The 24,975-nt window shown below is 41.5% G+C and overlaps 1 protein-coding gene across 3 annotated transcripts in view; it reads right to left on the bottom strand.

Moving 5' to 3' along the window:
* The window catches only part of LOC102784814 (pre-B-cell leukemia transcription factor 1), a 63,420-nt gene that overhangs the window by 8,944 nt on the left and 29,501 nt on the right, over positions 1 to 24,975 (bottom strand). For 2 of the 3 annotated variants that reach the window (XM_006790498.3, XM_006790496.3), the window contains exons 3-6: positions 7,622 to 7,866; positions 5,435 to 5,625; positions 2,222 to 2,357; positions 763 to 922 (exon numbers count right to left, since the gene is read on the bottom strand). In XM_006790498.3, coding sequence (XP_006790561.1) covers positions 763 to 922; positions 2,222 to 2,357; positions 5,435 to 5,625; positions 7,622 to 7,866 — 732 coding nt within the window. The remainder of the gene's footprint in view (positions 1 to 762; positions 923 to 2,221; positions 2,358 to 5,434; positions 5,626 to 7,621; positions 7,867 to 24,975) is intronic. The other variant, XM_006790497.3, reaches the window with a different exon arrangement.

Here is a 24,975-nt window from a genome sequence, read left to right as displayed (position 1 = left end):
ACCAAACTACAATGTGTGTATGAAAGGTAAAAAAGAGGAATGTAGATGTGATGGTTTGATAGATAGTGGCAACGTTAACCCTAATTCTATATACCGGATAATGGAAAAATGGACTTTTCTGGAAAACCTGAATAGTTTTGATGTATTTCGGTTGGAATGATAAGTTTTTTTCCTCTGATTGGCAGCACTTGGGATAACAGTTGTATAAAAATATGAAGTACATTTTTTGATTGCCCAGGATTAGGTAATCGTGATGAGACGTCAGAGTTAATCATCTCTGTACAAGAAAAGTAAGTGGGGTCAATTCACTGTTAGTCTTTTTTCCACTGTTATTCACCAAAAATAAGAAAAATGTAGAATACTACCAGACTTATCCTTAGAGTGTCAGCAGAGACCGTGATAAATACCGAGTTTAATAAGCATACATGAAGAACAGGATTAATTGAGACCCAGACAAGAGGACAGTGAGATTATGGAGACTTGGCACGGGGTTCAGGTCGTCCAATCTGACATATCTTTGTTCTAGGGGGGTAATTAGAGTCGTGAAGGGGAAATGTTTAATTTGTTCAGCAGTAACGATGGTGCTTTGTCAGGTTTTAGGCATGTTCTATGTATAACTGAGTTTGCCTGACAGATCTACTTTTTGATCCTTTACAAATTACCAGCATCAGCAATGAAAAAACTCTAAAATTGACTAAGTTGTAGTACACAGAGGAGGCACATATCTAGTAGCTGAGCAGAGCCAGGGACTTCCTGTCTCACCTGCAGAGTTTGGAGTTGAGGGTGAATTTGCTTGGCTTCCATGTGAGGATGCATTAGCCGCATTCACGGCAGTTCTCGCAGCGTACATGTTGGCTTCTTCTTGGAACTTACCAATGTTTTTCTTGTATCTGATTCTTTTATTCCCGAACCAGTTGGAAACCTGAGCAGACAAACAAAAGAATATAGTTTAATTGTCACGACATATTACCACACAGAGGCTCTCAGAAAAACCATGGCAGTGTTTAGCTTGCATGGCCTTAATGGCATGCAAAACACTGCAGAGAGCCTCTGTCAGAGGTATGGGCTTCACAGACTGGTGCTGTGAATCTGCATTAGTGCCAGAATGGAATGATTGCCAATAACAGTCTCATTATGTCACCATGACTGCAGCTATCATCAGAACTCACGCAAGCACCAATCAGTCAACATCCGCTAACACCCATTACGGCTAATGGACTCCCAGATGAAGCCGGGGGGGTAATCCCAGCGCTAATGATAAACAACATTAAAATGAAAACCAAATCAATCCTGCAAAGTTTCCAATGCACAGAGTAGGTAAACATTCTCCTTTATTATGGCCAAGAAACGGAAACTCTACAAATCATTCGGCTACCGAGCAGCTTCCACAATCAGGCCCAGCTGCACCCTCCAATCATTCCTTAGAAATTAATGAAACCAATTGAGAAAACAATCCATTCCCAAATGATGGATTCAAAACACAAACCGCTGTTTACCTTGGTGTTGTCATTGCTTTCCGTATTATCAACTCTCACAGGAGTGAAACAACCTGAGTGCTGGAATGCAAAGGTGTTTTAGTCTTCGCACTCGCCACGAGACAGATGTTGGTTAAGTTACCGTTAGATTTAATCATCAAATGCCTCAAATGATCCCAGCGCTGAATTTCACAGGCTGGAAGCAGCTGCTGATTAATCAATTAGTTGCTTTCTCGAAGATGTTCGATTAGAAACTTCAGTCTATTTTATTTTCACTTCACCCCCCAAAAAATACGTGCACAAAGTATGCTGGATTTCTCACCATTTGTGTCACACTTTGTAAAGGTACTTGGACTGTATTTAGAATTTATGTTGCAAGTGGTGCATGTGATCCACTATAAGATTAGATCAATAAGAACTGTGACAGCTGAGTTGTGCTTAGCTTGCATTACTTCAATAGGAACACTGTGTCACTGGTCAAAAATAGCTTTGTCTGGTTTGATTTACGAGATTACAGACTCATGACAAGGCGTATTTATACTTTAAGTCCTTTGTTGTCTCAATGAAAGGCACTGCTAAAAGATTAGAGACGCTGTCTGTACTCATGACAGTCACAAAACATATTATTAGGTTACTTGCCAAGACGCTCTGCGCCAGCTTCAAATTAAAACTCGTCTTTGTCCTGCTACCCTGTGTACGGCAGTGTTCCTACAGGTGCTGTGAGGTGGCGGTGATCTGCGGTGTACCTGGGCCACTGTGATGGCGCACTTCTTTGCCAGCTCTTCTTTAGCCTCCTCGCTGGGGTAGGGGTTACTGAGGTGCGAGTAGAAATATTCATTCAGGATCTCTGTCGCCTGCTTGTTGAAGTTTCGTCTTTTTCGTCTGCAAAGAGAACAGCGAAGGTTCAAATGGGGATAAAATTAAGTTTAGAGCAACGATAACAACATGGAACTGGTAAGAAACGCTGGGGAACTATCATTACAGAGAGAAGTCATAAGCGCTCTGATCTCAAAATCAAATTTGCTTATTTCTCCTCCAGCCTTTATCCACAAGGTAACAGTTTGGCACTTTTCCACTGCAGAGATGTTTGCTTTCTCTTAAATATAATGGGACGAGACAATCGGAGAAATTGTAAAAGATGGATAGACGTGTCTTTTTTCTTTAGTTAGCCAGCCTCGCCCTCATTGTCTGTAGTTTGACAGAAAGAAAATTGTTCCTCCATAAAATAGCTCATGACAAAGTTTGTGGATTCTTACTGTAATCAGGTCATGACTTCTGGAAAGATGCATTGCTGCTGAGTTTTAAAATGTATTCTTGGCACTTACGCACCACAATGCAAGTGTCATTTAGTTCCAATGTATTCATAAGACGGCAGTCATTTCTACAGTGGCCGTGCCACACCGGAAAAATCGAAAATAACTGCACAACAACTACAAATGTAACTTTATCCGAAATCTTGGATTCACTTTTAAACATGACATTTCTGCAAGTTCACCCTATTAAACATTGTGGTTGCTTTAATATGGAGGAAGTGGTTTTCAGCACGCCGATACCAACTCAAGCCAGTCATCAGTTATACGCCGAGCATCCGTGATGTTGGCTTGACACCAGCACGGTCTCTGCGGGTTTATCTGGCCTTGATTTGGATGTACATTACCCCCCTTTGTGAAAATCTCTGCTGCACCAGAAACTTTCAATTTAGCTGCAGCTTTGCACTGAGACACTTTGTCAGGACTCAAGAGAACAATTAGGCCCAGAATTGCTGCACTACAGCTCTGTTTATGAGCATCTGAAGAAAGCATTAGGGCTGGCAATAAAAGCACATAACTGGGTCATAATAATTAAGTCAATATCTACTATTAATTGTGGGGAGATAAAGAAGAAATCACAGTCTCTATTTTTAAAAGGTTTAATAGCAGTGTTTGCCAACTGAATATTCAGATATACAGAAGTTAAAACCAGCCAGGGTAGGGCTCCGCTTTAAACCGTAACACTGTTTTGGGAATATACTGACTATGACTGCTCTGGATTTGTGTACTTGCTCTGTGATTAGACAGATTTTTTTTAAGTTAAGTGTTTATTTCCTTTTAAATATATACGTATCATTCAAGGACAACAATGGAAATCATATTTTACAGTTTTAAAGTGTGCAGTTTAAACCTAAACCCATTCATTAACATAACATTTAACTCAAGAATTATCACAGGGATGTCAATTAAACGTATCATAAATAATTGTGCAATTGTGCATTTGCGCATGTCTTTTTTGCATTCATACTCACAAAAAAGAGATAAAATACGCTGAATAGTAATTGGAGTAATCTCTGTGTTTGATAATATAATTTCAAATTTCATTGTGGTAAAAATCTGACATTCTGACTGCATTACAGCAGCAAATATGGAACAGCTCTAGCATTTATTTTATTAATTACACCTTATCTAGGAGGAATTAACTATTAAATACTTCACTGTTTTCAAGGATAAAGGATATATCTGCAGTATAGTAATGTACAGTGGGTTGATCAATAGTTTTTTAAAAACAGCTATAAAGTTAGTGAGAATAATAACTAAATAAAGAATTTGCAGGTGACAAAACGAAAACTACAAACTGAAATATGTTACAATGTTCAGTTCATATGTTTCATGTGTACAGTTCAGTAGTAATGCTCTCGATGGCCACGTTTGACATCGTTCACAGTTAAAAGAACGGAGGTCCACGCTTCAATTTTAGAGCAGTTTTAAATAATGTGTCAAAAACGTGTGCTGCTCTGGTGTCAACAGTGAAACTCGGGTTTTTCAAACTGCTGACTTTATCAGTCATAACTCTGCATTCTCTCTCTTTATAAGCTTTTGATCACTTTTTCGATCGCTCGTGAAAGGTTTGCGTGGCTACGTTGTTGAGATGTTTTTCATTTACAAACCAAATCTGCAGCTTCACTGAAATTGCTTTTTAAAGCTCACCTGTATTTTTAACAGCTTTAACTGAATTTTCAACTTTATTGCAACTTTATTGTATGTTGCTATTTTGTGTGTGTGTGTGTGTGTGTGTGTGTTTACACCCATGTAAAACCTCAGCATCAGTTTCCCACCATGCTAACAAAGCATTACAGCACAGAGAAGGCAGGAAATGCTAACACGCATTCTGTCATGCTTTGAATATGAAAATGAATCCAGCGATATCCTGCCAACACCACACCTTGAAGCAGACAGATATCACATGCTGGTGGCTCATGAGTTGACCGACCCCTCCATCTCTTGCACTCATCAGGTCATATCTGCGTGTGCCACGTCTAAAGAGGGCTTTACATAAGCTGGAGGGGAACCCTGGAAAATCTCTTTCCGTGGATCCACCGGTGAGGAGATTTGTGCTAAAATCTCTGTCCCCCGCTTCGAAAGCCTGGATGAGAATATGTAAATGTGCACAGCATGGGCTCTAGCAGCCAGTAGATTAATCAGTGGAGCTGAGCATGGCAGTGCCTCTCAACCAGCGAAAGCTCTTCCTCTCCCTTCCCCTTCGCTGCTGCACCACCACAATCATTTGCAAGAGAATAGATAGGGAGCTTTGTAAGGCAGTGCATGCCTCATTTAAATGTTATGCCTCCAACTCAGACAGTGAGTGAGATTTATCCTTAGAGAAATGTATGCAAATCCAAAGCACGCATCAAAGAGAACAAGCGATTACATTAAAAAAAAAAGGAAGCAGTTAGTGTTTTGGATCATGCACGAAGCTCTCATTGGCCAGTGTTGCTGGGTATACAAGTCCAAATGGCACCCAGTCATGCAAACCAGTCCAGCATGTGTGGGAAACAGCATGTGTTACACCACGTTTATGGCATGATAGGCCTCCTACATCAGCCATTCATATGGATATCAGGCAGAGAAGGAGAGCACACGTAGAGGATTTTGTAATTTGCAGCACAGGGCGTGCTGTGTACGACCTGAACCTGCAAAGGCACACACCTGGCATCGAGGAAGCGGGAGCGCAGGATCATCACGGCCTCGCAGGTGCTCTGTTTGAGCTGCATCTGGATGGCGCTGAACTTGCGGTGGATGATGCTCACCATGCGCTCGATCTCTTTGGGCGAAATGGGTCGCGTGCGTGACTGCTCTCTCAACAGGTTCATCACATGGGTGGTGAACTCGTTACACGCCTGTAGGGAAGATAAACACACACACATAGGATTACGTTCAGGAGCACACTTCACTTGAGGTCAGACAAAACTGCAGACGAGACCTCAATTTGTCAAATTTGCCGCGCAGAGTCGAGTATTTAAAATTCACAAATCGTGCGCTTTTCTTAATGTAGTTCTGGGGCAAGCTTTCTCGCAGAGCCAAGGGGGAATATAAGCACTGATATATTTCATATTTAACAGAAATGGTGATGGCAGTATGTTGAGAGGAACCAATGACAGCTGTTCCCCTCTCAGACACACTTTTTACAGCATAGCCAACCCTGAGAGACGAACATGCCACAACGTTTTATTCATCGCACCCCCCCATGTGACACCAGCCGTGAATCTGCCACGATATTACACTCCGACTCCGCGCCTCTTACTGCCGCCTCTTCTTTATTTCCTCTCCTCCTGTCGATCTCTCCCTGGATTTCGCCGTGTCAGGCTTTGTCTGTGTCTGTCTATCTCTGTGTTCATCTGTCTTACTCGCCTCATCTGAAAGGGATGCTATTGTCATGAATGCATCGGTTATCAAGGCAATGAGAGAAAATCACCCCCTTCCTTTAAAGCGTCCCTTCAAGACTATACTTGGAATACACAGAGAGGCTGCATATGATGGACTATTCTGGGGTAAAGACACAGTCTAAAGTGAATTCTTACTGACGCGTACTGAGGAAACAGTCAAAGGGTTGCCGCTTGATTTAAGAGTGATCCTGCCTCAGCGAGGAGTAAAAAAATCTGGATTAAAGTTCAGGAGGGAAAAGCAGATATAGGAAGATGGACCAGCTCAGCAATATATAATCAGTTTTTGAACTGATTTTGTACTTTCTGTAGAAGGACTGCATCTTCAAAGTGTGCAGAGCTGGAAAACCCTGAAGTAAAATGTGATAAAGTAGTAAAAAAAATGTTTTTCTCGTCAAACTCTTGGAACTTCATAATATTCCATTTTCTATCACACATAAACCTGCAAATTGCCACATTTGAGAATCTGAAACTAAGAAAAGTTTTGGTCATTTTACTTGACAAATAAAATAAATCATTGCTTACTAAACATTATTTTTCTATCACGTTTCACACTTTTTAAAATCATACTGGAACCTCCTCAAGATCCATCTTACAAGGCAAAGCTTACAAGCTGCCTTCAAATAGTTTCATCCCCTGCCAAGTCACCCCAGGTGCATCTCCTAAACTTGCTCATCACATCTTATTGCATTCTTTGTTTTTTGTGGTTCACGCATAAATCCGCGAGGAAAGATATACGGACCGCATAAAATAATAGCTACTCGAAGTATAAAAGGTATTAGAACAAGTCTCGCATAAAAACAGCATCTCAAGTTTAAAGGGCTCTTACAAGTACATATAAGATGTTTCATTATGACCTTATTTAATTTAAAGACTTTTAAGGATACACTGAAAGCAGCTTTAAGCGGCAGTTAAGACCATTGTTTAATCGAACTGTAGCTCAATAACCTTGACTCAAACCTGAGTCGCTTCAGGCTTCGCAGCACAGAATATATCACTGCTTCATTCCTTTTTTCAAAGTTTTCAGCAGAACTTTTTCATCTTTTCCAACTGTTGCAGAAATCCTTCTCCCCGTGCTGTCTGGGAATCTCTTTGCTCTGGCAGTTATGTATCATAAAAAATGTCTTTAGAGACCACCGTGCTTGCAGGCCTGAGCCTCTAGCCCTGCTGTGGTGTGCGTGCTAGGCTACAAAAATGTGGAGATGCACGACAAGCTAAAATGGCATTAACGTGCACATCGTGATGTTGCTTTTGATGTGTCCTGCTGTCACAGCAAATGCACAGGAAACTCCCTAACATCATTAAGCTGGTCATACGTGTGTGTGTGTGTGTGCACTAAAAACACTATTTCAAAAAATCAGTGTGTTATGGTTCTGTGGAAATTCTCTATACGTCACAGCCCTATTTTCCCACTCTGTCAGGTGTTGGTCTAAGGTGCATCGTCTGCTCTTACCTGTTCATACTTCTCCAGCTCTGTGTGGTAGATCTGTCTGATCTGGGACAGCTTGGCCCTGTAGTCAGAGTGCTCTGCTGAGTTGTCGGCCCCTGCCCCTCCAGAGGCGGCCGCTGCAGCCGCTGCTGCCGCAGAACCTCCGCCTTTCTCCGGTCCGGACACGCCCTCTGCCAGAAGCATGTTGTCCAGTCGCATGAGCTGGGGGTCTGGGGGCTCCTCCTCCTGGGCGCCGCGAATGCTCAGCACTGCGATGACAGGAGAGGGTCAGAGGTCAGTCATAAAGGTCGCACCTGCAGCGGTGTGATGCACCGTAACAAGCTGTCAACCGTGCAGCTGACACCCCTGAGCTGCACCCACACATCCACCAGCTCAGCGTGAGCCGTGCAGTATAACAAAGACCGACACACAGGCTGAGGGAGACTGAAGTCTGCCTCGCTGAAGGAAACATGGGGTCTGCTGTAAAAAAGGACCATTTGAAGATGGTGCTGCCTCCTCTCATTTATCTATTCAACTTTCAAATTCAACCTCCTAATTGGTTTTACGTTTGTTTTTCGTCCAAAGCTACCTCCACAAATAGCCCAAGAAATTAATGACTTTGACAGGCCTGAAGACGATCTATGGAAAGAAGCTCACATGATCAAATTAGATACACTCCTTTTGGAGACATAAGCTTCTTTGATTTGCATGTTTTAGATATTTTCCACAATTTGTCCACTCTTCCCCCCCCCCAAAAATCGCACAGCTCTCCCATCAGGCTTCTGGTCACCCACACTTCCTTTTTTAATCAGCTCAGCTGGCTGCCAGATTCACTTGAGCTCAAGTAATTAGTCCCCTTATTTGGTTAATATACTGACAGAATAATAAGCACCAACTGTTTTGACAAATATTTCCCTGTTTCCAGTTTCTAGGTTGTGGAATTTGTTTATTTTTTCTTGGGTTACGTCATTATTATTATTATTTTTTTTATATTTTTTAATTTTTTTGACAAAACCCGACATCTGAAATAATATTTTGTTTCCTGTTATTTTAGTCAACCTTTCTTCCTTAAATGGATATTAACATTAATTTAAAAACAAACAAACAAACAAAGCAGAAAGAAAACTGCTCTTCCCATTTGTTACAGAGTAATCCAAATTCACGGTTAAAAAAGGACCCCAGACCTTTTTAAATAGTCTTTGTTTGTCCATATATATATATATATATATATATATATATATATATATATATATATATATATATATATATATATATATATATATATATATATATATATATATATGAGTAGGTTTGAGATAATTTCTCGTTTTTCCAAAACAATGCTATAATCATTTTGGGAGTTAAAAACAAAATGGGTACAATTTTACTATAATTTTGCATTTAAACCAAGTAGAAATTGCACTGAGGCAAGTGGAAATTCTTTTAAGAAATATTCTGAAAGTCACTCTGATCTGATCCCCCAATATTTTAATCTTTTCACCAGGACTTTATTTATTCTTTACAGCACTCGTTCAGAGTTGCAGCTGTGTATGTGCCTGTGTGGGTTTTAGGCGTGAGCTGATTTCACACCTAAAACAGTATGGTTTATGTATTAATAGCGTCAGTAAATAATCTGATCAAATACTCCTCTTTACCACTAGAGGTCTCCCTTGCCATTCTTTAGGACATCCAAGTCCCCACCTTCCATTTTCTGAGGTGAAAACACAGGCTCAGACTCTTCCTCCTCCATCTGAGAACCATCCATTTCAATATAAAATCCCTTCTCCTGTGTGAAGCGTTGTGCTGCTAGCATTCAAATTGACCCCAGAGTGGACATCGAAGGCACTCTGACGGCAGCTGGTGTTACCGTTATCGGACCTAACAGGAGCCCTGACTCTGTGACTTTGCGCCCCTTGAGTGTCGATAGCCATTTAAAACAATACCACTTGTCATTTGTCTCGTTGTCATTGAATGAGAAGGGACAGGCACGGAGCACTTCATTAATTCAGAGACAATAGGAGTGCTTGGTGCATTAACCCCAGACTGCTGTCCGGGTTGGTAGTCCTGGGCAGGGGGTCAGTGGGATGAGAATGAAGCCTGCTGTACTCGTAGGGGAAGAGGAGGGGGGCTCCCACATTCACCCCCACCTTTGCCTTTAAGTGGACTGGAAATGCAAATATGGCAACTGTTGGCGAGTGGAAGAGGTCAGGGTTTCAGGCCATAGGCTCAGCGGGAGGTAGATTAAGTGTGGGAGGAGTATTGGAGGAGAAATGGCGGCGTTGGGGAGGACGTCTCTTGAGATGGCAAGACAGTACAAACATCCTGTCTCGTTACCAAGACTCTTTCATCACTCCAGTAATGTATAGACAGGCTTAGAGGGGAAAATCTCAGATGGCTTCACACCCGCCTTACCTCCACACCGTCACAACTGCTGCCACGTTATGACCCAATCAAACCTGCTCCATCAGAAACTCTAAACCCGCCTGTCTGCTTTAGTTAACGTACATCAGCAGTGGCCCCGCCGCCGCTGCCGCTCCCACGGCTCTTGAATGCTCACCAGTACAGAGAGGCACTTTTTCTACATTTACCACCTCATAAATACCGATCTAAAGTGGGTGTTAAAATAGGAGCACGCCACAATATCCCATGGACTAGCTGCCCTTTCTGGAAGTAATTTTTAGTAGGAAAACATCTCACAGCAGTACATACTTAAAGAAGAAAAAAGAAGGCTGACAACTTACATTATGGTAACACTGAACTGAAAACAGGTTGCAGGATTTATAGGTCAAGCCATACTGAAACTATCTATCTGAGTTTTAGACATAAAGAGTTGAGTTAAATAACACCTCTTCAAAATTAAAGCCTGTTAACGTGCTGTGTAAGTAGAAGATTGATATTTAAGTGGACCTATTTGATTAATTAATGTTGGCAATGGCCGGTGTTTCTGTTTTGTTACATCATTTTTGCTCTAGTTAACTGTTCAGACGGTGTGATGATGTATTAGACTTTAAAACCACTCATTAACTCATCAGTTATGAAGATGCTTTGTTTTATTGGGATAAAGGAGGGAATGAAGACCAAAATCAGCAAAAAAACAAAACAATGCTTTCTAATGCTGCCTTATTAGTTGGTTAGTTATTGGTTATTATTAATGAGACATTCAGTTTATTCACTATTTATTAAACTGCTAGCAAAGCAGGAGAACACAACATTAGTCCAGCATTCTCTACAGCAGCTCTGGTTTCCCAATGACAGTTCGTTTAAAGGAACACTGGGAATGTGCTTTTATTACATGAATATCATAAAATGTTGTTGTTAATTTAACAGAAATATTGCTGTTTGGCACAGCTGCCTGAGATTACTGACTACAGTAACCCTAAAACGAATGCCCTGATTAATTTTAAGTGGGAACTGGAATGTCCCCTCAAGTTGGATCTCCAACTCGGAAAGCTGGAGAACCCCCAGCAACCTCGACTTCACAATCCAAGATGGTCACAGAGCACCTAAATCTTAGTAAAACTGTGAAAGGTGTAATCTGTGCTGCCACTGTTGTGTATTTGCGTCTCACTAAACAAGCCATACACAGAGTACTGTAATGGCAGAGTACAGAGTGTTTTTGAGCAAAAGATTACAGAAGAATAAACATTAGACAACATAATGTGTGACACATCTCTAAAGTGGCTAACACAAAAACTATAATACAGTTTAGGTGTTTTGAAATTGGCCCAGAATTTTACATTTGGCGCATCTGTAATAAAAACGATCTTTTCAACATTTACATAAAGCACATGGGACAAGATATCGTTTCCTGCTTCCCAAGTCCAGGAACAAAGAGTAAAAGTCCAGAGAACATCAGCATGTCTTCACAGATGTCTCAGGCAAAAGTCCTAGACTAGATTTCTTCACTAACCCATAAAACGTCTAGACTGTCAAATGAAAATGGAACATAAAAATTCCCTGTGTCCACAGAAATGATTCAGTTCATGTCTGCCAAGTTCCAGCTTAACATTCAAAGTGTTTATTTTACTTGGCTTGAAGCTCCTCCAACATCAGTCTTAGAAGAGTGCCTGTTGCAGAGAAGGTCATTTCTTAGGAGATCTCTTGGATGGGAAACAGAAAAAGTTCTAGCAGGCTGACATTTTTTCTCTATGAATAAGAAAGGTCATGGACAAATGGAAAGAAAATGACTGCATCCAGCAATGCTGCTTATTCAAAGCCCTGCATTGTGCTCAAAATCAGTAGGTAACGCTGTCTTAAACTGACAATTAACACAAACTCCGACGTGATCCCCAGGCCTCGCTTGTTGACACATGTATACCTTCGCTAATCAGCCCGCGTATCATATCCTCCCCTCGTATCCCGGCTCCATTCTTGCTGCTGATCCAGCTGTCTTAGAGAGCATCTGTCAGGAGGGACCCAGGAAGGAACAATGCATTACGCCATGTTGGCTGTGTACTGTCATCCCTCATTGACAGCACATTGTCACACTTACAGTGTCCTCTGAGCTGGGAACAAGCTAAGTAGCTGGCTGCCTATAATATCAGCTCTTCCTGGCATCTTATCGCAGAATCTGACGGGAACTCTCTCTGAGTGGGGTTAATCTGGATTTCTGCATTCATTTTTAATTTAAGTGCCTAATCAGTGCAGTCATTGCCCCGCGATGGGTAGCTTCCCTTACGGTGAAAAAAAAAAACTGCAGACCTGCAGTATTTGGAAGTGATTGAAGCAAATGATGATTTATTTCTTCCACCCTGAACCTAAAGCGCATAATTAAAACCATGGAGGGATTATCTCAAACAAATACAATTAATAAGGAAAAGAAAGGGATAATGTGCTTCCATAAAATTGGCTTTGCTGTGGGTCATAATTACACGACTCAGTGAGGGCCACTTTATTGGCTAATGGCAGCCTAATTGATTCATCCTAATGTATTTCGAGCCTTGGGTCTGGTGGGCACTCCCTGTCCAATAGTGCTGGTGAACTTACTTAGCCACCCGCAGACAAACACTGAAGGTTCTCTCAGGGATAAACAATTATCTGTGGATGTGTGTGTGAGATTTCCCCCCACTCCTCGTTGACAAGCACGCCTTTTTTTGTATGTCTCTAATGGATGCCATTTCTCTCTTGGAGGTGTTTCAAAGATGGCTTGTTGTCAAACGATGCCTCCCCCCCCCTCCCCCCCTCCACCCCTTCCTGTTGTTGACAAGCAATTCTCTCAAGGAGGCACGCACCAGGCTTTATTGCTTTGCTTATGCGTTAATAAAAACATGGGATTTTTTTTTTTTTTTTACCACAGTAGCTTTTGTTATTAATGAATTTATGAATCGGATGCACAATAGATGATTTTGCCGGGAAGGAATCACGTATTCATAGTGTCTCTGTGTGGATGGATTGGGAGAGGATGGTTGGTGGTTTTACTGCTCTGTGTACACGCTGAGAGACAAAATGTCACCGGCTGAGAAGACAAAAGTAAACTGGAATGGGAGAACACGACATTTGTTTAACTTCCCAACATCTGGCCTTTTACAAATCAAATCGATATTTAATAAAAGCCAAGGGCAATTGGCTTTTGGAGAGGTGGATGTTTAACTGTCCGGTCGTTTCTCTGGGAATATTTATTTCATTTCCGCGAGGCTGAGGGAAAAAGCTTTTGCTCTTTGAGGGTGAGCTCGGAATATCATGCTTGGAGATGATTAACGTCCTTGTTCGGGGGAGAGCAGCTTGCCTAAACCTCCTCCCGCTCCCCCCACGTTGCTTGTTTTTCAGCGAGCACATGTGTAACATTCTCCGTTTCCCATTTATTAGTCATCCGAGAAGACTGGCTCATGGCCTTACATGAAGATGTCTGTGGGTATTGAAATATTAATTGAACAACTTGCAACAGAGATGCACCATTTCAGAGAGGCTCTGAGTTTGGGGTTGGTCTTAATTGAACAAAGACCAGAGAATAACCCGTCTTCTCCCTCTGAAGGAGAACGAACCGTGGCAAAATGAAAGTGGGCCGGTAGCCTGGGGCAACAGAACTAGTGTCTTTGGAGAAATGCTGTGGAAGGACACAGGTCCATTATAGATTGTCACATCATCTCACCATACTTGATGTGATTCAAGAATGTGCGGAATATTAAAATTGACAGCAAATACAAGCCAGATCCAAGTCTAAAAATATACTTTTGAGTCAGTGACAATATTTGGGATTGTATCAAAAGCTTGTCAGGGGATTAAGATTTCTTCCAGGACACTGCCTGCATCTTCAAAATGATTCAGTTTTTTTTGTGGCATAACAATATCAGACTCAAAGAGTTACTGCACACCATGCTCTGCAGTCCAGATATCTTATCCTATCAGATTAACAGAGGCAAATGGCAGGCTGTCAAAAAACATTACCATATGTAATCCCCTTCTAGATTTCGGAGGCATGTCGACAGGGACTGTTGGCATGGCAGCCTGTCACGGAGATCGGGTGATTGGGGGGAAGCCTTATGTTTAATTAATGACGTTGGGCTGGTCTGTCATAGTTAGCGAGATGGACGGTAAAACATAAAGGCCTCTGACAGAGATTGGGTGCCTTAGTTCAGACTGGTGGAGACCTTTGGAGGCCTCCCATTCTGCACTCAGATACTCTGAGCTGCAGTGTTACGTCACGAGGAGCGGCACGGGGAGAGACAGCCAAAAGTGACACTCGATACCGGTCAGGTGACAGCATGCTCAGGCAGATCAACAACTGCCTGGTTTGACATTTTGAAGAGCTCTTTGGCAGCAAAGACTTCAGCCGCTCATGTTTTCAGTCAGTTTTTCAGTGGTGCTCAGAAGATAGGGCTAAAAACACAGAGTAAATATGTATTTGGGTTGATACTCCTATTAAAATTCAAACTTCTGCTTAGTTTTGAATATAAAACATCATCTTATCTTTCTATCCAGCCTATCTGATGCCACTTCACTTACTGAGGTTTTATTTGCTCAAGCATTAATAAACCTTTCAAGCAGTCAGCAGTAACAAGAAAATGCATAGAAAACTTCACAATTTAATCAGAGTAAAAAATTCCGGTATTTCTATATTGACTAATTTTCTGTATGCATGAAATATGGCAGCTACTCTGCTCCAACATCTGTACAGCTACGATGCTATTCTGCTACATGTGCTGCAGACAGAGCTGAGCATACTGAATAATGGAGTCCCTCTGCTGGACACACTAGCCAGAAAGTTTTCATGTCGATCCATATCCATAACAATTTATTAGTAATAAGCAAATGTCAACTGAAAAATGCTGTACATCAAGCTGGCTCTAGCTTACAGGCTATACTGCTGGATAAAACTTTCAAATCATGCTGAAAGGATGAGACCAAAAAAGAAACGCCAGGAAAAACTTGCAGTTATATTGGCTTGTCACTCTGGCCTGGCAGAAATTATTTATGGCAATACGACAGTAAACTGCTGTGGATAATTTTCGTTATGTATGTTAAGAATTTGCTTTAAAATACAGGCTTATCTTGTACCTACAGAGACGTCGTTTTATTCAAATGATATTCCATTGTAAACTTGGCTGTAGGAACTGTATCAACGGTGTACATTACTGCGTATAAATGAATCATAAAATATAAGCTAGTGTATGCACGGTGCTGAAAGCGTGAGCTAAACAGTTGTGTGTCGTGAATGACGTCTAGCAGAGGGAGTCATGCTAGGACAAGGCACGGATTAATTGCACTTCAGGAAAGTGCCTGAAAAAAACAAGTGAATGCTAATGTCATCATCTCACGTGGAATACTGCCATTTTAAAAATATGGTTATTTATTTGTGCCATTTATTTATGACTGCAGTCACTCAGTAGCCCTTTTTTTAATCAGAAACATTCCACCAAGCAAACGCGTCATCGTGACCGACTGAGAAGACAAGAAAAATCCAGTAGTTGTTAACTTATGTCATTGTGAAAATATTTTAACTTCAGTAGGTTTTACATTTTTCGCAACAGTAAAAATATTCTTATCTTCTTTTCCCTTGAAAAATAACAACTAGATCGTTAATTTGGAGCTCTCAAAGAAAATCATGTAAGTAAAATCCCTATATTTTTAAAGTAATAAACAGAATGTGGTGTAATCCTGCACTAAACAGTCCCTCTTTAAAACATTACTGTGTGTCGGGTCAAAGCCAAACGCTTTTGCATAATTAACCCTTTCTGGTCAGGCAGTGGTCGAGCCTGTCTGTCTGGATTTGCAGTGACGGGATTGGCCCTATGTGTTTGTATTGGTGCTTCAGTGGACACACTTCATTGTGGTTTTAGCAGTTAATAAATCACAGTAGAAGCCCCCTCTCTCTACACAAGCCTGTGCTGTGGTGGTCCTGTCACAAGGCAGGCACCAGAGCCGAAGCGACAGCTACATGCTAATTCAACATCGGCATAATTCATTATACAGTCGCAAGTGTACTGGAATGGAAAGAGAACCAACATACACCAGGAGGAAGACGACAGGCATCAAACTGTTAAATCCTGCTCTCCTTAAGTCCCCTCTGTTTGCCTTTGTAAGGACTCAAGGATCGCTGCCAGCGATATAAAATTATACTTCATTCATAAGATATGCACAAAAAGTGCTTTGGGATGTGTGAAGAATAAAATTATTTTACTGCATTTACTTTAAATGCGTAAAGTCTCGAGATTCATTTTAAGTGAGGAAGGTTAACAGACAATATCACAGAGGTTAATGGACAATGGCGACAGTTAAGTGGCAACTGTGCTCCTTTACTGTGTTGTTAAAAGGAAATCTGCCTTTTCATGAAATATACTAATCTATACAGACACTTCCTGTAAGTCACGCAAAAGCCAGTGTAAAATGACATATCAAAAGGCAGAATGGGAGTTACTGCACTAAAGGGGAAATTAACAAAAAGATAAAGAGTCAATTAAACCGATAAGGCCTCGTGCTCTTCAGAAGGTGAAAACCAAGGGGACTGGAGCTGACAGCCTTCACATTAAAGCGCTCCGCTGCTCTCTCATCCACCATGTGGTCCCTCTGCTTTGCCACCACCAGTTCAGAAGAGAAAGAAGCAGCATTGTCTTTGTTAGGAAGTCCTGATCACACACACTGCAGTCGTCTACTGATACCACTAATGGAGGGAATTAGAATTGGATCCACCGAGGTCTTAGGGCCACTAATAACACTGTAGGGTTCACCACAGCAGACAAAAACTTACCACTTAAAATTTACAGGGTTTTTTTTTTAGTATCATGTATTCTTCTTTTGACATTTTAGGAAAAAAAAGTTTTTTAGCAAAACTAAATGCTTAACCTAATCTCCCAGCATCCAGGATGAATTAGTTCACTGACAGCCTCGGGCTTCCATCTAGTTCTGTTAATATCTACTCAGCCAAGAACGGCGAAATTTACTTTTCCAACGAATATTTCAGTATATCTGATTATATTAAACAAACCATCTTGAAATCCCTGTCATAGTTTGAGCAGTGAGATGCAATTTCTTTCATGTCATTTAGAAAAGTTGCAGAAATGTATTTTGTTACTAAATTAGAAGAAAAACCTCAAGCTTCACTCTTTTCATATTCTTCATTGGTTTGTATCCACTGCTGGAGATCATGAGGTGCAGACAAAGTTTGAGCTCTTTTTACATGGTTGCATTTTCAGCTCATGTGCACAGTCTCAGGAGGTTCTGACCCACAAAGTGTATAAACATGTATAAAAAAATGCCCCCTCCCCACAAACTTCTTGTGCTGGGTTAAGAATACCAAACACATTCAATGTTCAGTGTAGGCAATTAAGAGGAATACCATAAACTGCTGCCTTGAATTGGCTTGGAGACAGTATTATGTCATTAAAAAGAAGCTATAAGAGGCAACTTTCAATGAGAACAATGCAAACAAACTGTAGTGTTTTAGATGATCATAATGGCTTTCTTTGTCTGGAAAAAAAAAAAGCTTAAAAATGAGACCTGGTTTATTCTTTAGCCTGCTTGTCTCTTTGCCATGTGGCATACAAAGGAGTGCACTGTGTTCCTATTGGTCAGCTAATGGACTTGTGGTGAAAACTGATGCCAGAGAAGATAACTGACTTTCTATTTTTGCTGTGGGTGGCATGAGGATTCAAAGTTGGTTGATGTCCTCTATGATACTCTACATGCGATCATATGCTGATGCAGCCATTATGATATAAAATACCCACTGGGTTATTAAGTCCTGCTTCAGTGACTTGATTTGTAGTATTATGGCTGTCAGTATCCTTTTTTTTTTTCCGAGTTAGCAGTGGCCATATTTGGTCAGGTGGGTGAAGTGTTATTAGCTGAGCCTATTGAGTTTGGTTTGGAAGCTGCACACATAAACACTGCAGGTATGCCCGTGTACTGACTAAGACAACTATTCAGGACCTCTTTGTCAGATAACTGCATTAAAAATGCACCAAAAGACACCGCTATTTAGGCTTAGTGACTTAAACCACCTATAGCAGACAGCTAGTGACTACAGCTGGTAGTGTAAACACACTAATATCAATTAGAAAAGCAATGCATTAATATTGTTCTTAATTTATTTAGAACTTTTGTGTGATATAAAAAGATTAACCCTTTATGCTGTGTTCATGAAAGTGTAAATTAGCTCCAGAGACTAAAGTCTTTTTTGTACAAGCCTGTAAAATTTTTACTTATCCTGTCGCTTTGCAGTGTCGCACAAAGCTTTAATATATTCTATATAACACCTTAGCATAATTTATAAAATACTCAGCCATTTTGCATTTATAATGGTGTACCTTTTGATCATGTGCTTTCAGTTCCTAAGTATTTGATCCTGCATAAAATTAAACTGACAAATATCAGTAACAAAAGGCACAAATATAAGCCCATCTGCTTGGGTTCACCCCACTGTGGAACTTTTTCATACGACACTTGGATGGGTAGCAGTTAAAGAGCATCCAGACAAGTGTTCTAAGTGTCCCTCATGAGACACTGAGCGTCCAGCAGCATGCACCAGACTGGGGCCATCCAGGGCCTCGGGCACTGTGTTGACTGGGCCTGCCATGTCATTAACAGTCGCCTTGATCTGCTCCACCTTATTAAAACCATTCCTTCAGGAGAGCAGACGAGCATGTCACAGTGTGAAACCAGGCCAAGGAGGGAAGGTGACCACACTGCCACCCTGAGCTTGTGCGGGAGGGGTGGGGAGCGGGGGTGGGGTGGGGGGGTACAGTGCAGCGGCTTTGTTGTCAGCCTCATCGCGGACCCCCTGATGTCCCTGTGATTCCCTTGTCAGTCTGTGTTAATAGAACTCCCAGTGGTTTTGCTCCTTCACATTCTTATCTCCTGTAGCAGGACAGTCACACGGCCCAGCAGTGTCTGTTTAGCCTCAGCTGACCAGACACAACTGCTGTGTTGAATGTTGACAACGCCTCTCCTGTTACTAAGAAACATGCTCCCGCTTCGGTATGCCGAGACTTAACCAATCCCCACATATGTTCAGTAAAAACCAAACTGGCACCACATGACCAGAATTAAGTATTATTAGAGGTTGACTTCCTTATACTGGTGAACTCTGGAGTTAAAAAGCTACATCAGAAATGCACAGAAACCCGGGACTGAGAGGCCTGGCAGCTTCCAGCTCTGTCCCGTTCCATCTATTCGAATACACACAGTGATGTGTGGCATGTTTCTCAGAGCACAGCTCTCCTACCGCCAACCAGTTTATGTAAAAGTGATTAACAGTAATTAATCCTTAATCACCATGATTAGCCAAGTCGCAGTAAATTAAGCCACATCTGGAGCAGCTGAGGGCTCGTGAGTGGCAGCAGGCATGCTGAGTGTAAATGCCACTGTTTACTGAGGTCTACCTGAAACATCTGAAAGCAAACAGCACAAATATCACCTCAGTTGCCTTGTTTGGGCTTTGTGCCTTCGAGAACTGATGATATCCTTTGAGTTTTGTAACTTAAAAACAAATTCAGTCCACAGATATTTGTGCAATTATCCCTGATACATATTTGTGCTGTACAATGTAATTCAACCTACCGCACTATTCAAAAATGGGTTCACTAATTGAGAAATCTCTCAACGCAATGTGATAACAAAGTAGCTTTTAGAGGCTGCTAGTCATACATCACAGTTTAAGTTTTATCCGCCTAAATTACAATTAAAAAGGATTGATAAAGATGCTGTAATAAGCGGGACACTATTAGAAGTGACAAAATCATTTAATCTGTTGATGAAAATGAAATTAACTGGCAATAAATTTGATAAATTATCCCACGTCCATTTTAAAGCATAAATTATTCACATCGTCTGGTTCCAGGTTTCTGCTTTTCCCAGAGTCCTCACTGATGTTTGAGGCCAACACAGGGAGTCTCACACTGGCTTACCAGGAGTATTTTTAATAAACACATAAAATAAACAGACATTTTTATAAGGATTCCTTGAACTGTGACCAAGTGAGGTTCGCTGTGAGAGCTGAAGAGTAGTTTCTCGCTACAAATCAGCAATACGGCATCTTTTTCTGATTTTGGTGATGCGACTAATGTGTGACAAACTTTGTAATTCTGCAGCATGTAAATGTCAATGCACCTATGAACATATGTGCAGGAAACGCTTCCGTTCTAGTCAGCTGAATGTCACCTTGGCATTTTTGACATGAAAGCTGCTTTGAATAAATTATACTACCTTAAAAAGTCGAACGTGTAACTACAGGAAGTGACAATGAAGTTGAGGAAATGGATTGTTAGGCACTTTACATTCATGGTGGGGCTTTTTGGTTGAGTATTAATTGCTAAAGCTAAACCAGACAGAGGCGTAGGAGTGTGGTCGTAGTAGTAGCTGACCATAATGCAGTGGTTCTTAACCTTGTTGAAGGCACCGAACCCCACCAGTTTCATATGCAAATTCACTGAACCCCTCTTTAGTGAAAAATAAAATATGATTTTTTTTCAAATTCAAGACGTAGATATGTTTTTTACTGGTGCACAAAATGAGCCGTGCATGTCACGGCGGAGGCTCTGCCCAAACCCCTGAGACCGACTCACCGAACCCCTAGGGTTCGATCGAACCCAGGTTAAGAACCACTGTCATAATGTTACAATTTTAAAAACATACAAAAGACATTCATTAAGATCTTTCCCTGCTTCTTTCATACTTTTATTTGCAAAGACTATCTAGTATAATTATATTATTATAATATTAGTTGTGAATAAATTTGATTAGTTAGCATACAGCTAGCATCGTTTAACAGGACTACATTTATTAGTTTTCTTCAGTGCAAATTAGACTTTTTCATTGGATTAAAAAAAAAAGATCTCATCTAGGTGGTACAAAAAAGCCTCAATTACTTAAACAGTTAACTGGGTTTAGCTCTGATCTATGGGTTCTGATCTGATCTATCATCTACAATAACTACATAGAGAGCATGTGATATTTTATCTGTTTTGACTCCACAAATTTGAAAATTTCCAAAGTGGAAAGTTCATCTCCTGAATTCAGACTGTGTGAAGTGGCTTTGTGGAGCAGTATTAGCACTAATGTAAAAAAGCATTGTGAAACAGCTGAGCTTCCAGTGACGGACTATATAATCACAAACCAAAGCAACATATCTGATGTTTAATGGTTATAAAAGTAGAAACTTTAAATTGGGAAGGTAATATGCACCCAAACACATAAATATGACTTCAAAAATAAAATTTGGGTGTTGTGTTGTTAAAGCATAATATATTTACATGCCAGTAAAACACTGAACAGTGATTCAACCTATACCTTAAATATTGCAGTAACATATAACATGTGCGGCTCTTTAATTACGACTATGTCAATTATTTGAATCAAAAAAAGAACTTTTGGATATTTGTATTTTTGGATTTATATTTTGCAGGACGTACGTGGCGACTAAAACCGCCTTCCAAGAAACTGACCTCCTACATCTTCAATAAACAGACACCAGAACAGATTCTCCACATTCACAAGGACATGCAGGCAAGCACAGAGTCCACAGAGTGCCTGCCCCTGTGTGTACCCGTGCTGAATTGTTGATTGGCTGAGTTGCCTGAAGATGTCTCGGGGTGTAGCAGCAGAAGCAGCGGCGCCTCTCTGTGGCTTTTTTCCTGCCAGATAAATGATGCAGGAGGACTGGTTGTGTGCCGGGAAACTGGTTCCATCACAGCGGGTGTGCTGTGTCTCTTAGCCCAATGTTTCTCTTGTGCCCCCCTGGAGAGATTTCTCCCTGCGCCCCAGTCTCTCCCTGTTACACAGCTCCAGATTAATTACACACTTCAATGAGCTGAATTATTAATGGGGCTCTTACTTGGCAGTTTAAGGAAATGCAGAGGAGAAGATGCCGTTGAGCATCGGGAATCGGGGCTCTCATTAAAACATCACACAACGCCTTTGGGACCAGTGTTATTTAGCCAAAGAAATAATAGGATTCGGTATTTTACATATCAGGAACAGTGAAGCTACTTGAGTGTGAATCCACAGTGAGAGATAGCAAGACGTGCCCTGCAGAGGCCCGTGCACAACATTATGTCATTGAGACTGCAGCCCAGAGGAAAATGAGAGCCACAAAAGAGGCTTCCTTTCTGATTGTTCAGCACAGATGGGAGCAGTAATATCTGAAATGAGGTGGACTAAAGCAGGAGTGAAATGAATAAAAAGAGAAGCAATTTCTAGGTGAATATGTCTTATTCTTCTCTCCTCCAAAAAGGAATGGTTTTTCTCTGGAACGCTTACAGCAGCGAGAATGTTCATCAAAATCAGGATTGTGGGAAATTCTCATTATGAAAGCTGCAAAAAAAAGCTGCAGGAAAATGAGATTATTCACATGATATAACGCATGCTGATAAGAGAAAATCCCACAGTGAAGAGACAGGAAATGAAACCAGGAAACAAGTTCCAGGGTTGTTCCTGAGTCTAAATTTATATTTCTGCTGGAGCTAAATTCAATCACCTCACTATTTCTATGTATGATATGCATGCAGGTATTTGTGTGATGTCTGTCTATTCAATAAGATGTTACAACATTAGCAATATTGTACAGCTCATATATCCTATCTGACAGTGCTGTGTAAGAATAGAAAGAGGCCATTTGTTCTCTAAGTACACTTCAGTGTATTCAGAGCTATTTTTTGACAAAGCATCTTTATCAAGAAAATGTTCATATTTCCGATGTCATGATGCGTGTTTATCAGACAGGTTGTGCTGCACTAACATTCGCTGCATGTCTTGGGAGCAGCAAACGGCTTTCACACTCGCTCGTGGAATCCACACTAGGATCCCAGGGGATCTCTCTCTGTTTGTGTACAAGCTGCTGCCAGAGATGACTGTTCCCGGTGTTTGGGAGGAAACAATAACAGGCTCATTGCACAGTCAGATTATATTACAACCCGGTGCTCTGCATGGCTACGACTCTGAATGGATTTTGGTTTTATTGCCACATTTGAGAAGACACTTCAGGAAAACTGATGACAGAGCATCTGACAAATAAGATTGAGATCTGAGTGATGATTTCGCTTCTGCGTCTGAGCAATATTAGCACAAGCCCCTGATTAGTAATCACCGTGAAGAGTAATCAGATGACCCAGAATGGCCTGGGTGACCGTGCAGGCAGGCGTCTGGATGGGACGGTGCTTTTGTGCAGCCGTGCAGCTCCAGACACAAAGCCCTGGGGACACTGCTACCACAACACAGCGAAACACAACCACACAAGTTGAGTGCTGGGGATTTTAAAAAAAAAATGACCAAGCAGCTCATTACGTGGGCCCTTTTTGGGTCACGGAGCAGATGCAAATGTAGGTCAGAAGGAACCCCTGTTGTCAATCACGAAAGAACAGAGAACAGGGTGGAGTAATAGTAGAGGACGGAGAGGGTGTCTCCTTCGGTGAAAGATCGCGCCTGCTGCTCTTCACAGCCCATCCCCAAGGACAGAGGGGATCAAATCATCCACAGACGAGAGGAGTGGTGTTAAGCTTCAATGAGGAAACTTAATTAGACTCTTGCTTGTGAGGTTAATTTAAGCTAACCGACGCGAGTAAAAAAGCATTAACATTTTTCTGTAGCAGGACTGGTCCAATATCCAGCTCTGTCTCCAGCCTCGTGTCAGCGTGCCATATATCACCACCGCACCAATAAAGCCTGTATCCTGCACGGTTTGCAGTTGGATGATGAGGCCGGTGTGACCTACATGCTGCAGACCTCCAGAGAGTCCAGGATCTGACTCCTCCAGCAGCCTGACAGGGAGTAAACTGCACACGTTAAGTCACCTTGAAGCAAGATTCGCTGTCACATTTCCATGCTTCAATTCCTTTAAGATGACTCTTGTTTGTTTTTTTTGTTTTTTTTTTACCCCTCTTTAAGTGCAGAAACACTTAAGTGCATCATCTCATCTTACTCTTACACTTTTGGCCAATTCAGGCTCCTCTCGGAAAATCTCGGCATGAGCAGCAGCAGCAGCAGCAGCTCCTCCAACTCTGTAGCACTTCATTTCACCTCACACTGAGCTTAGATGCAGCGCTAACTGCCTAGAGGTTGACACTTGTCTGAATAATGTTATGCTAATGCTCTAGTCTACCTGTATTTACCCCTAAGTGCAGCAAGCAATCTGTTGATTGCGAGAAAGCAATTTTCCTGAAAGAGGGGGAGAGCGGGCTGCGAGAAAGACTGAATGAGAGGGTAACAAGAGATCTTCTTTAAGCTGCGGCAAAAGCAATTTACAGAGGACGACAATTTTCTCTGGCTGTGAAAGGAGTGCTCTCTCTAATTGTGCCTACGCAGAGCCATCAAGATGGGGATACAGAAAATAGCAGAGCAAGGCTGCACGTATCCCACAGCAACTTAGAGGTATAAGCAGAAAACAGGCTATAAAACCCCATCCCTTTTATTTAGACAAGGATGGGGTTTTTTTTTTTATTTAAATGGACTGAGATGGCCATTCATACATAAAGAATAGCTCCCATAAATGCAGGCTAAGACTAATTATGTTTAGGTGCTACATTATATATAACAAACTACAGCAAACATGATGACATGTATAAGAGAGAATGGCTTCCATTTCGCTGCTCTCGTTTCTTTTCTCATAATGCAGCTCCAAATGCTATGATGATGAATGGGGACATTGTCCTTTTAATTTGTTTGTTGGTCCTTGTGTTGCTCGAGAAGGCAGATGTAGAAATTAATTGCTCTTTCTGACAGGGAGCGGGGCTGGTGTTTGTGTAAATGTGTGTATGTGTGTTGGGGGGAGGTTGAGAAGGCTTCTAAAAATAAAGCGGCAGAACCGTGTGTGTGGTGCCAGATTGGGCTCAGAGCTGTGCTCGTCTCGCTCTGGCTCGACTTCTATCTGCCCGTGTGATAAAGCTGCTAACAGGCCTTTATCAGAGAGCAAGGGGAAATATGCTCCTGCCAGATTAGGCCCCAGACTCTGC

Source organism: Neolamprologus brichardi, chromosome 23, assembly GCF_056152115.1.
Source record: "Neolamprologus brichardi isolate AB-2024 chromosome 23, ASM5615211v1, whole genome shotgun sequence".
Taxonomy (NCBI): Eukaryota; Metazoa; Chordata; class Actinopteri; order Cichliformes; family Cichlidae; genus Neolamprologus; species Neolamprologus brichardi.
This window is presented reverse-complemented; position numbering and strand designations above follow the sequence as displayed.